Source organism: Bufo gargarizans, chromosome 4 (assembly GCF_014858855.1).
Source record: "Bufo gargarizans isolate SCDJY-AF-19 chromosome 4, ASM1485885v1, whole genome shotgun sequence".
NCBI classification, from domain to species: Eukaryota; Metazoa; Chordata; class Amphibia; order Anura; family Bufonidae; genus Bufo; species Bufo gargarizans.
In genome coordinates this window covers 393,132,397-393,145,902 of record NC_058083.1, presented here as the reverse complement: position 1 = coordinate 393,145,902, position 13,506 = coordinate 393,132,397, and the positions used below count along the sequence as shown (strand labels likewise).

The following is a 13,506-nucleotide window of genomic DNA, read 5'->3' as shown; positions in this document are numbered from 1 at the left end:
CTAATTACATATCAAGCAGCAAATCCACTTTGTCAGGCACAATCTGGCAGCATATGGCTGGAAAGTTTTCCAGAGCGTAGACTTCTCAGCATCATTTATTAGTCTGTTGTAGTATCAGGTCTGGGGATTACACTTGCGATATCAATCATAATACTGGATTGTGATTTCCATTAGCTTTAAGGAATTTACAGTTTGAATAATATGTTCAATTGATGCTTTTATAGACAATTTTCCTGCCTGTGATCCCAACAACCAGCACGCATGTATACCTGTATATGAAAACCAAGTGTGTTTCAGATACTTAATGTATAAATATGGACCTATCGGAGAATGATGCCACTTTCTACGGACATGCCATCAATGTGTGTAGAAGGAAAACCCTTAAAAAAATAATAATCTTGCATCACAAAGATGTTTTGGTTCTAATACCAGCTGTGAGTTTGAATGTATCTATAGACTACTTAGGACAGGTTTATGTGCTCCCTTACTTTTTGTTAGATGCTTGGTAACTCCATATTTTTTCTTCTTTCCCTTTTTATATATCTTTGCACACAGCTTAGCGCTGCACCCAATTTAAGAAAGCGTTCATGCATGTGGTCACCACAATCTTGTGTCCTATGGATGTAGATAATTCAGAGCTGCGGTGCTGATGTTGCTGATATTGGGGGAGTATAGAACAGGCCTATGCCTGCATACATAAAACATTACTGGTTATGGGAAGTTTACAATTATAGGTAGAGATTGGCTAGTCCCTTTAAGGCCTCATGCACACGGCCGTTGTCGTGTTACCTTCCGCAAAATGGGGTTCCGTTGTTCCGTGATACGTTTTTGTTTCAGTGCATCTTCCTTTATTTTTGGAGGATCACCAGACATGAAGGAAAGTAAAAAAGTCAGGTTTGCCATGCAAATGATAGGAAAAAAACGGATGCGGATGACAATCTTGTGTGCCTTCGCGCTTTTTCACAGTCCCATTGACTTGAATGGGTCTGCGAACCATTTTTCGTGAAAAAAATAGGACAGGTTATATTTTTTTGACGGACTGGAACCATGGATCACGGACGCGGATGACAAACGGTGCATTAGCCGAGTTTTCAACAGACCCATTGAAAGTCAATGGGTCCGCAGAAAATCATGAAAAACGGAACAACGGACACGGAATGAAACAACAGTCGTGTGCATGAGGTCTTAGTTAGATGGTTCCAAATAGAAAATTTCAAATTTCCATGTGTGTTACTTCATTATTCCCACCGTACAATACTCATCCCTGGTATTTTTATTTTTTTTGCATTCTTTTGTTTTTCACCTGGGCATCTAGAGTGATTTTGTTGATTTATGTAATATTAAACTTATTTTGACAAATGTTCTTAAAAATGTTGTTTTAGAAAATACAATATCGTATAATCTGCAAGGCAGGCTTTTATTTTTAACATTTGTGAATATACCTTCTAAAGTGAATTATAATAATGCATCTTCTTAAAACCGAAACCAAAGTGCCAATTTTATTTGATATTTACTTTCTGCTCATCAATAGTGCATTACAACAAATCACCACAATTTATTGTCAGGTTATAGCAGACAGTTATGAGAACCATTCCATATTTTATTGGGATAATGAGGTGCAGAGAAATGCTGCTTGGGACCTCAACATGCAGCCATATGGTGAATGAGACACTTATGAAGACCTCCAGAATAATGGCATGTGCCTTCTCATGTTGAAATGCGCATTTTCAGTTTTTCAATTCTTTCCTCATAAGCTCAGCTTATGAGCTCAGTAAACATGCACTTTAAATATGGAAGCCCATTGACCGTGCTGGTAGACCCTGGCTTCCCACCAAGTAGAGATGAGCAAATCGAATCCAACAAAGTGGAATTCGATCTGAATTTCAGGATAAAATCAGTTTGTTATGAAGCAGAATTTCCTCGTGCTTCGTGCTAGTGACACCAGGCGAACCTATGTATGGTGCCAGCTTCCAAATCCTGCACTATACGTCTGATGCTCTTACTACTTAAACACAGCCTGGATTGATGGTCCCCTGGTGATCTGACGACGGCCAGTGAAACGCGTAGGGGCGAACAGGTCCGACACTGGGGTCTCCCCCCACCTCTATTGACGAAGCTGGGCAGTCACTAGGCTGCATAGGGGAATTGGTAGGGATACCCAGATAGGTGAGTTTTATTTATACACTGAAGTCACCCTCAATAGGGTGATTATGGTGCTCCTCTGACAGGTATAAGCCCAGGTCAACTAGAATAAGATAAGGGGGTCAGAGACCCAGCACTGCAATCATGGAGACCCCAGTGGTGGCACCACTTTGAAAGACTGTGTTAAGACTGTTCCTCTTTTACTGAGCACTGGTGATTTAGGCACATTCGTGCAGCACATATTCTTGTCTATTATTGTACTTATAGGCCATTATTTTATATCTAGTGTTTATTAAAAGTTAACCTTTAACAAGGTCACCCATTTTTGTTGTAATATATAACAAATCGATTTAACCTGAAATAGTGTAAAAAACAAAAACAATTCATAGTTGTCTCCTCCATTTGCTCGCGACGGGCCGGCCGCTGTGAATGTCATCTCGGGCCGTGCGAGATTTCACGCAAGATCTTCAAGCAAGATGGCAGGGGCCGGCCCATCAGAGCAAATAGAGGCGGTATTGTAAGTATGATTTCATTTTTTTAATGTTAATTTTACACTGTATTATTACTCTAAGATGCTGCGATCATGTATGAGCGCAGCATCTGAGGGGTACAATGATGGAGAGCGGCACTATTGCAGCTCCCTGTCATTGCATCCGCTACTTACAAAAAAAGGAAGCACATTTTTTGTAAAATTTGGCGAAGCAGCTGAATCGAATATTTAAAAACGTCACTTATCTCTACTACCAAGTTATCAGGTGTTGGCATTTGGCAATGTTAAATGAACCTTTCTAGGCTGGAGAATAATCTTTAGGATGGACACAAACACAACAGAGAAGCACACCAGAAATCAAGTCAAGTACTTGTATTAAAGGGCTGTTCAAGATTTAAAAAAAAAACATGCAGGACAGGAAATGTGACAAAATAAAGAAAACTAAACCCCTCCCCTTTGTCTTTGTTTTCTTGCCCTCAGTGATGACGTCACATACATCCATACGACAGCTGCAGCTAATCATTGGCCTCAGCAGTCTTGTGCTATATAGGGACAGCAGCGGTCCCATGGATGTATGGCATGACATGTCACCAAAGCAGGGAAGGAAAAAGAGACTGGCAGGGACTACCGATGCAGCGCCCCTGAAGCTGTGTGGATCAAACAGATGAATATTGGTTACTTTTTGTTTTTGTTTGTTGCATGAAGCCATTCTTTTAAAATCCCATGCAATCCCTTTCATATTAACACAAACTTACCATGAGCAAGGTCAATTGCCCCTCTAATTATTTCCTTGAATGCTGAAATGTCATTTTCCCAGCCACTTTTCTGAGTATCACATTTATGAGCCTTTGTTAGGAACTGTAAAGCCTAAAGAAATGAAAGAAATCAGTAGACACTATGGCATCTCCTCATCATCTATAATGATTTATATAGAGAACAATTATTTTCCATAAAAGAATCCACCCACCAACACCCCTTTCTGGACACAATTTAACAGAAACCATTCTGAATACTCGGGAGCAGCATCTCTATTACATACATAGCAATTCATTTGAATGGTCAACATGCAATACTCCCTTTCGCCTGTAGGTGCTGCTGCAGCAGAAATGAGCAATCAACAGCAACTCAGACCTGCAGTGATCAGCTGATCTCATTTTAAAGGGGCTGTTTGTGGGTGGCCACCATTTCAACATTATTAGGGAATTGTACAGAACTGATACACAATAGCCAAAACCAGCCCATAACCCATTCCCAAAAGCCCTTAGGCTAGACCCAACACAAAAAATGTTTTGTAGTTCTGTGTTAAATTTAGAAATATACGGTATTCTTCATGTGAAGCACATGTCCTGATTACGATTTAACATTGTCTAGATCAGGATTTTGATTTGGCTCTTTGTGCGTTTAATGGCTTTCAGCTTTTATATATCACAAAGCCTATGAAAAATATATGACTAGAGCAGAGTTAAACAGAAATTGCGTTCTACAGCTGTACGACAGATGTTAAATGTATACGCTCAACAGAGAAAGGATTATAAGTGTGCTTCTGAAAAAAAAAAAAAAATAGTCTAGACAGTAAGATATCATCCATGTTACTTAACAATTACAGCTAAGCAGAACACTTCTACATACAGAATATGGATCGGTCAAAAACTAGAATATCCAAACCATGGAATTAAATGTAAAAGACAGCAACTTGGGAGATGGAAAACAGACATAAATGTCATAGTGCAGCTCATCCAGACAAACACTAGGCACCAGCTTAAGCCCCAATTATGTTTCCAATTCTGCAGTCTGGACAATAGCGATACATTGCCAGTGATGATCCTCAGAAAACAGATTTTACTAGACAGGGAAAAAAAAATCCCAATTTAATGTCAATGTGAAATATGTACGTAACACTGAACATTACCTTTTCATTCTCTTCAGCTTTTTCACTTTCCCCATTCCCATACAGTTTGGCATATGCTTTCCAAATATCAGCATCACTAGAGTCCCGTGCTGTTATTCTTCCAAACAGTTCCTGTAACTTGGTCTTCAGGTTACTTGTGGATTCCCCTTTACGATCCTCAGTTCCTTCCACTACTGCTCTTACCAATATCCTCAGGACCTACCAAAAATGAACATACCAATTGTGTTTTTTCTAGGTGGTTTAAGGATAAATTAAAAATCTTGGAACGATCATTTAGATTTTAAAGGGGTTGTCCTCACGAATGCCACAGATAGGTGCAGGTCCCACACACAGCTATTTTTGGGATACCTATAAAAATGAAAGGAGGTAGCCTGCGCATGCGCAGTATGCTCTTTGGAAGCTTTGTTCTAAAGACTGGGACCGCGCCTTTCTGACATTGGTGGCATATCATAGCGATATGCCACCAATGTTCCAGGTGAGACAGCCTATTTAAAGAGGACCTTTCATGGGTCCAGACATTATGAAATAACTAGCAGGTTATGTAGGGCATAGTGCAGGGATGTAAGATCATTTACTAGTTTGTCTGGGCGCCGCTCCGCCCCCGTTCACTTTTCCCACCTGGTATGCTAATGAATAGCATCAGTACAGGGAGGAGGAGACTGCCCTGTTTCTCAATGGGTGTCTCCTTCCACCTGGCTGTAGCGCTGTCCAATTGTTGTGGAGAGCATCAAAGCCAGGGAGAAAAAAAAGCTCACATTCTCCCTGGATTTAACGCTCTCTGCTGTGATTGGACAGCGCTACAGCCAGTGAGAAAGAGACGCCCATTGAGAAACAGGGCAGTCTCCTCCTCCCTGTACTGATGCTATTCATTAGCATACCAGGCAGGAAAAGTGAACGGGGGGCACAGCGGGCGAACTGAGCGGTGCCCAGACAAACTAGTAAGCGATCTTACATCCCTGCACTATGCCCTACATAACCTGCTAGTTATTTCATAATGTCTGGACCCATGAAAGGTCCTCTTTAAGCTCTCATGGGAGGACTAATTTCTCCCTTTAGTTTCATTGCTTGTTCATGTGTCATTTCATTTGTGTGTCATATCCCCAGCTGTACAATGCTACTGTCTATGTTGGTGCTATAATAAAGATTATTATTCTGGTTGTTTGGTGACATTATAAGCAGGGCTGTGGAGTCGGAGTCGGAGTCGGAGTCAATTTTGGGTACCTGGAGTCGGAGTCGGCAAAAAATGAACCGACTCCGACTCCTACTAAATTTAAATTGGAATAAAAAAATAAAAAAGCAAGTTTAAATGTCCGAATTCATAAACAGTTATAATTAATGACTTCTCTACTGTAAGAATAAAGGCCAATGCATGCAGTGCCTCACGTAACCGCAAAACAAACGCGTTCAGTGATGTGAAGAAGCATGCTTTTCATATGCTTCACTATATGGCACGCAATGCACAATTAGGAGTGGCAATACATATACTTTCCATTGTGTTGTGTTCTGATGTTACAGGGAACACAATGCCCATGGTTTACCTAGCCTCTCACTGATAAGGGATTAAGTAAATATGTGTTTTGCAAGACTAGAGACACTTGTATAAGTGAAGGGAATGGAGGGTCAATAGTTCAAGACTGAAGCTGTAAACCATGGATGTCAAACTCATGGCCCTCCAGATGTTGCAAAACTACAACTCCCATCATTCCCTGATAGCTGTAGTATGCCCAGGCATGATGGGAGTTGTAGTTTTGCAACAGCTGGAGGGCCACGAGTTTGACATCCCTGCTGTAAACCATTGGAAAAACTGCTGTCATTCAGCTAAGGCTATAAAACGTGTAAACTCAGAATGTTATCTTAAACTTTAAACATGACTATGGGATTCTTCTAGGGAAATCATGTTTTAAAATAAATGTCCCTTCTTGGATCCTCCCACTGCCCTATCTTCAGCAGAAGATCAGCACACAAAGGAGAAGGCAGCAGCTTCTGCCCAACTACCTCTCTGTGCTAGAAGAGCTTAGAAGAACTTCTTTCTTTCCTTCAAGGAATGTATAAAATACATTTGCATATTAAATACAGAGGAGTCGGAGTCGGGGTCGGAGTCGGAAGTACAAAAAACTGAGGAGTCGGAGTCGGAGCATTTATCTACCGACTCCACAGCCCTGATTATAAGAACTGTTAAGGTGGATTTACACAGCACAATTGTTGGGCTGACACAAATGCTCATTTCCGGTCAAAGGCCAGTGTAAATTTGCTGCGTGTTGCTCATTCATCGAGTGAAAAAATCTTTTATGCAGCACATTAAATAATCATTTCTTGACAGCGGATCGTGCTGCACAAACAGTGATCTGCTGGTCAGAAACAAGGAATCTGTATGAGGATGAGTGGTGGCCATCGCTTGTCCCCATGTAAACACAGCTCTTTTCTCCAATGACGAGCAGGCACTTATCAGGAAGGAAAGATTCCTTCCCTATAATTGTCCAATTGCCCAGTGTGTGCCTTGTCCTCATGCCCAATTATAGTAAATGCACACCATAGTGCTGGCTCTCCTGCTTAGGAATCCAGAGCTGCTCTGGTGAACCTGAGCCATTTGTGCATTACATGAATAGCCATGTATTTATCGGGGGAAATATATGGTCAAACAAGGGTTCTCCTGACAAAGTCAGCCATCTGCCAGGGCTGCGTTGTAAGAAGGGTCGTCTCTGTTAACTAACCCTGGATTTTCGACTTTTTTAAATATTACTGCACCTAAAGTTAGGCCCAAGTGGTGTCTCTACACTGCCCTCACCACTTTCGGAAAAGGTAGGGTGGGCTTGGCTTTCTGGCCTATCAGATTTATCATCATATACACCAGTCGTTTGGTATAAATGATCACTGAAATCTGTGGCAACTATAACGTGACATAGATTTCAGTCTAGGTCACGGATTGCCAGAGGATGTGCCTAATAACAAATTAAGCGCATGCTGCAGCAGCACTGGGGCGATCTAAGACTGGTGTCAAACACTGGCTTATGATAAATTTTCCTCTTTGTATTACAGGGGTTGTTCCACAATTCACAATTATCACCGATCCTCAGTCTTATTATTGGGTGCCTCACTAAAATGTGTGTGCGGGGGGTGTTATCCCCTAAATTCCTCCTTGCTACAGTAATTAATGAAGTGGCAGTAACACATGCTGCTCCATTCACAGTCAATGTGACTGACAATCGCTCAGATATCTCCGTCAGTCATATAGACCTTGAATGGAGTGGCCGCATACATGCTCAACAAACACTCCATTCAAACACCTCCTCACTGTGGTCATTGACCATTTAATATTCATCATTTAACATTCAGCTGCCCCAGAACCAAACTTTGAAGATGGTCTACTGTGTATGGGTTCCTCCCTACTTCCATCAGCACTAGATGATGGGGTAAGAAGAAGTCACCAAGTTTATTGTCAACATGCCTAACCTTTTGTTCCGGCGGGAGAGGGCAGTGGCTTGTTCCCAACTGCCTATTGCTATAAACAAGTGTTTGGCCAACAGATAATGCATTTGTAAGCCCAGCTTCAGTTCCATACAGGAATCTCCATGGATATGTTGAATCTATACAAATAGACTTAGATAACTGATCACAGGAGTACAATGCGCCTGCAGCTGCAGTCCTCAAGATCAACATTCAGGACTGAATTTTGCACATAATAAATCAATTTGCAACACTAGATGGGAGAAAACCTTTACCACGACAGCAGTGCAATAATTACAGACTCAATGAATAATTACACTAATAAAATAGCTCAACTTTTTTAGCATGAGTAATAAACTATATCAAATAATGATCAATAATTCATGGGGCATTTAAATAAAAACTGGTCTGCATCAATCAATACATAGCTGAATATGTTATGTGTTTATGATTCAGCTGTGAACCAAGCATTCTGCTTCTTACCATGCAGGAATAGAGTCTTAGGCTAGTTTCACACTTGCGGCAGTGTGATCCGGCAAGCAGTTCCATCGTCGGAACTGCTCACCGGATCCGCCGATCTGGATGTGACTGAAAGCATTTGTGAGACGCATCCGGATGCGGATCCGTCTCACAAATGCATTGCAAGAACGGATCCGTCTCTCTGCTTGTCATGCGGACAGACGGATCAGTCTTGTATCTTTTTTCACATTTTTACCTCTCTGCGACAGATTCGGCCTTCTGGTATTTTGAATGCCGGATCCGGCACTAATACAATCCTATGGGGAAAAATGCCGGATCCGGCATTCCGGCAAGTCTTCAGTTTTTTTGCCGGAGATAAAACCGTAGCATGCTACGGTTTTCTCTTTTGCCTGATCAGTCAAAATGACTGAACTGAAGAAGACATCCTGATGCATCCTGAACGGATTACTCTCCATTCAGAATGCATTCAGAATGCATGGGGATGGGGATATGCCTGATCAGTTCTTTTCCGGTATAGAGCCCCTGTGATGGAACTCTATGCTGGAAAAGAAAAACGCAAGTGTAAAAGTACCCTTATTCCAACAGATATCTTAAAGAACGTTTAAGGGTTATTTTGCTTATAAAGAAATTAAAGAAATCCCATACTCATATAAAGTGGAAGGCCGGTTGGCATTATTTGAAGGGATGTAATGAAGCAACTCTGCAAACAGTTGATTAATATGCCACTATCTGTGTAGACAGCGCCAACGCTGGCACAGATTTCAGTCTACGTCACGTATTGCCAGAGGGTGTGCCTCTAAGATTACAGACTACAAACAAACCTCTGTGTAGTCTGATGTCTCTCTTCGATCTACCGGTACCTCCTCTTCTACTGTTTTTAGGTTAGCAAAACAGATGGAAAGGTGTATACTATGGCTACATGATTACACACAGGATGTGTTTGGAGACTGTAACTATATTTCTGTAGGACTATAGGCAAATCTGATTCATTTTAATTTTGGAGGCATTGCAAAAAATGTACAAAATGATTATAAAAACGGCAAACCTTTTTATTACTTTAAATATTAGATAACACATTGATGGAAATAATCTGTTCCCAAAATATTGAACATGTGGCCATTATCATACCGCTAACCTAAAGTGCAGCGAACAGTTATATGGTAGAAATCTGTTCAGCCTTGTTCTGAAGGAAGTGTCAAGGCACTGCAGGTATAGGGTGTCAGCATGCCAGGCGTTACACTAGGACGCTACATTTTCACGGTAATTTGATAATGCAGACTGGTGTTAAGTCTACAGTCGTGGCCAAAAGTTTTGAGAATGACACAAATATTAGTTTTCACAAAGGTTGCTGCTAAACTGCTTTTAGATCTTTGTTTCAGTTGTTTCTGTGATGTAGAGAAATATAATTACACGCACTTCATACGTTTCAAAGGCTTTTATCGACAATAAAAATGTTTCAGAAAATTTCCAAAACCAACTTTTTAAGTTCAGGTCAAAGTTACTTTGTGAGGCTTACATAATAGAAACCAAGATAAATGGCCCCATTTTGGAAACTACACACCTCAAGGTATTCAAAACTGATTTTACAAACTTTGTTAACCCTTTAGGTGTTCCACAAGAATTAAAGAAAAATGTAGATGAAATTTCAGAATTTAACTTTTTTGGCAGATTTTCCATTTTAATCCATTTTTTTCCAGTAACAAAGCAAGGGTTAACAGCCAAACAAACTCAATATTTATTAGCCTGATTATGTCGTTTACAGAAACACCCCATATGTGGTCCTAAACTGCTGTACAGGCACATGGCAGGGCGCAGAAGGAAAGGAACGCCATATGGTTTTTGGAAGGCAGATTTTACTGGGATAATTTTAACTTGCCCCGTCATATTTGAAGACCCCCTGATGCACCCTTAAAGTAGAAACTCCAAAAAGTTACCCCATTTTGGAAACTAATGGGTAAGGTGGCAGTTTTGTTGGTACTATTTTAGGGTACATATGATTTTTGGTTGCTCTATATTACACTTTTTGTGAGGCAAGGTAACAAAAAATAGCTGTTTTGGCACAGTTTTTATTTTTTGTTATTTACAATGTTCATCTGACAGGTTATATCATGTGGTATTTTTTTATAGAGCAGGTTGTTACAGACCCGACAATACCAAATATGACAACTTTTTGGGGTTGTTTGTTTCAGTTTTACATAAAAGACATTTTTTTTTTCAATATTTTTTGTGTCTCCATATTCTGAAAGCCATATTTTTTTTATTTTTTGGACAACAGTCTTATGTAGTGGCTCATTTTCGGTATGAGATGTTGTTTTTATTGGCACTATTTTAAGGTGCATATGACTTTTTGATCGCTTGGTATTACACTTTTTGTGATGTAAGGTGACAAAAAAAAATAGCTCATTTTCTTTTATTGAAATGCTATTAATTCCAGGGTGCTATGCATATGCAAAATGTCTATCATATAATTAAAAAATAAGTACAATGACTGCTACGGAGTGTCAGAGAATGCTGCCCACAAAAGCTTACAAATCTACCAATAATATATATATATATATATATATATATAACATTTAAAATGGCTCCATAACCTCAAGTGCCATAAGATGCAGTAACGTGTGATAAATTACCAACCTGCACATCTTTATATTTGTCTCGAAGGTCCATTAGTCTATGGTAAGCTTTAATTGCTTCTGCAAACTCTCCCACATCTGTGCTGGTTAACAGAAAGTTCTCCCATATCTGCCAATGCTCAAAGTTGCACTTGATGGCTTCCTGAAGTGTTCGGAAAGCCTTGTGCCTAAGAAAACAAGAGAAGGCAATTTCTTAATTATTAGAACACCATACAAACCACTTTCCTATTCCTGACCAGCCTTCCACCCAACTCTCTGCACCACCATAATGAAAAGAAACGTAACAAATGCACCTTGTACTTCAGATTGAGCATTATGAATTTAAAGGGCATCTGTCACCATGATATTGGACTATTATCTGCTGTAATACATGAGTAGCACTGCAGATGAGGAGTCCAGATTGTGACTTCTTATTTTCCTACTGCCCACTGTTCCCCGCTGTCAGTGTTTAACGCTGCGCTGAAATACATTGTGGAGACTGCAGTGCATGCACACAGAAGTCCTCTCCATTATGTTAGAACAGCACAGCAGTCCTGACTGTGTATTTCAGGGAAGATTTGAGTACTGACAGTGGGGGAACAGGTGCATTAGGAAAATAAAACAGGGCAATTTGGACTCCTTATGTTCAGTGCTACTCATGCATCACTGCAGATAATAATCCAGAATCATGGTGACTTAAATGGAAGGAGACCTATGTTCCCCCCTGGCATCCTCTCTTTAACATGATCACCACTAGTACAATTTTGACAGATTTTGCTTCTTACCAGGGCTAATTTGGGGAAAGTGGTAGTTTAAGACTGTACTGACACCTCACCAAACGTCAGCACAGTCTAAGTCAATAGTGAAGGCAATCACTTCTCACGTCTCCATTCTGACACGGAAAGCTAGAAGGATAGTCATGGGAAAATGAAGGATAGATAAGTATTAATCCCATCATAACATTGACTCACTGGAAATTTTGGGATAAAATAATCATAAACATTAAGCTTTTTTCGGAGAAAGCAATACATAAAGCATTAATGGTTAAAGGGAACCTGTCATCAACTTTATGCTGTCCATACTAATGGCAGTATAAAGTAGAGACAGGTGAGTTGATTTCAGCGATCTGTCATTTAAAAGTTAAAAGTAAGTGATTGCCGAGAACCAACATAGCAATCATTGCAAACTGGGCCTGGAAAAGAGTCATGGCCACCTGAGAAGAGTCCTGGTTATTCATGGATTCCTGCTCTCCCTGCCCACCTGCTGATGACTGACAGTCTTCTTCCTACAGGTGAAACTCGAAAAATTAGAATATCGTGCAAAGTTCATTTATTTCAGTAAACCAACTTAAAAGGTGAAACTAACATAAGAGATAGACTCTATACATGCAAAGTGAGATATTTTTAAGCCTTTATTTGTTATAATTTGGATGATTATGGCTTACAGCTTATGAAACACCAAAGTCACAATTTTGAGGTACCCTTTGCTCAGGGGAAATGGATTAATTAGCTGACTAGAGTGTGACACTATGAGCCTAGAACAGCAGTCAGCAACCTTCAGCACTCCAGATGTGTTGAAACTACGACTCCCAGCATGCTCCATTCACTTTTATGGGAGTTCTGAAAATAGCTAAGCAAGTGTGCATGCTGGGAGTCGTAGTTTCACCACAGCTGGAGTGCCGAAGGTTGCTGATCCCTGCCTAGAATATTGAACCTTTTCACAAAATTCTAATTTTAAGCTGCATTAATGTAATTCCTTTTAATTTGCATTACTGAAATAAATGGACTTTTGCACGATATTCTAATTTTTTGGGTTTCACCTGTAGTTTTCTCCCGAGGAGATTATGAATGACCATGACTCTTCTCAAGTAGATTTGACTCTTTTCCAGGCCTGGGCTGCAATGATTATGATGCTGGTTCTCAGCAACCACTTACTTTTAGCTCATGAGTGACACCTCTGAAATCAGTATTTCTGTCAATATTTTATGCTGTCTTCCGTGAGGTCAGTATAAAGTTGATGACAGGTTCCCTTTAAGAAATCAGTTTACATAAAGGCATAAAGTGGTGAAACATGATGTTTATTACATCCCATCCCATACCCATAAACACCCCCCCCCCCCCCACACACACACATAAAAACAAACAGGTAGCCCTGCTTATGCATACACACATATAGGACCAAAAGTTCCCCTGTTATCTTGTAGGGTTACAGGTAAAAAGGAGATGAAGTAGGGTCCAGTCAAGGCAGAACTTCAAGCTCCCCTGGAAACATTAACATAGAATAAAGACAAAACAGAGAGAAAGACATACGGTATACCATAAATGGGCAACATGAGGTAGGGTAAAGGGTGAGAATGTCCACCCACACATACATAAAGTTAACCTATGGGCCTACAAACTGCTTACCAGGGCAGAAGATGAAAAAGAAAA

The 13,506-nt window shown here is 40.3% G+C and overlaps 1 protein-coding gene across 2 annotated transcripts in view; it reads right to left on the bottom strand.

Moving 5' to 3' along the window:
- The window catches only part of TTC27 (tetratricopeptide repeat domain 27), a 370,180-nt gene that overhangs the window by 28,640 nt on the left and 328,034 nt on the right, over nucleotides 1-13,506 (bottom strand). For both annotated transcript variants that reach the window (XM_044290184.1, XM_044290186.1), the window contains 3 exons: nucleotides 11,100-11,265; nucleotides 4,542-4,739; nucleotides 3,388-3,499 (listed from right to left, as the gene is read on the bottom strand). In XM_044290184.1, coding sequence (XP_044146119.1) covers nucleotides 3,388-3,499; nucleotides 4,542-4,739; nucleotides 11,100-11,265 — 476 coding nt within the window. The remainder of the gene's footprint in view (nucleotides 1-3,387; nucleotides 3,500-4,541; nucleotides 4,740-11,099; nucleotides 11,266-13,506) is intronic.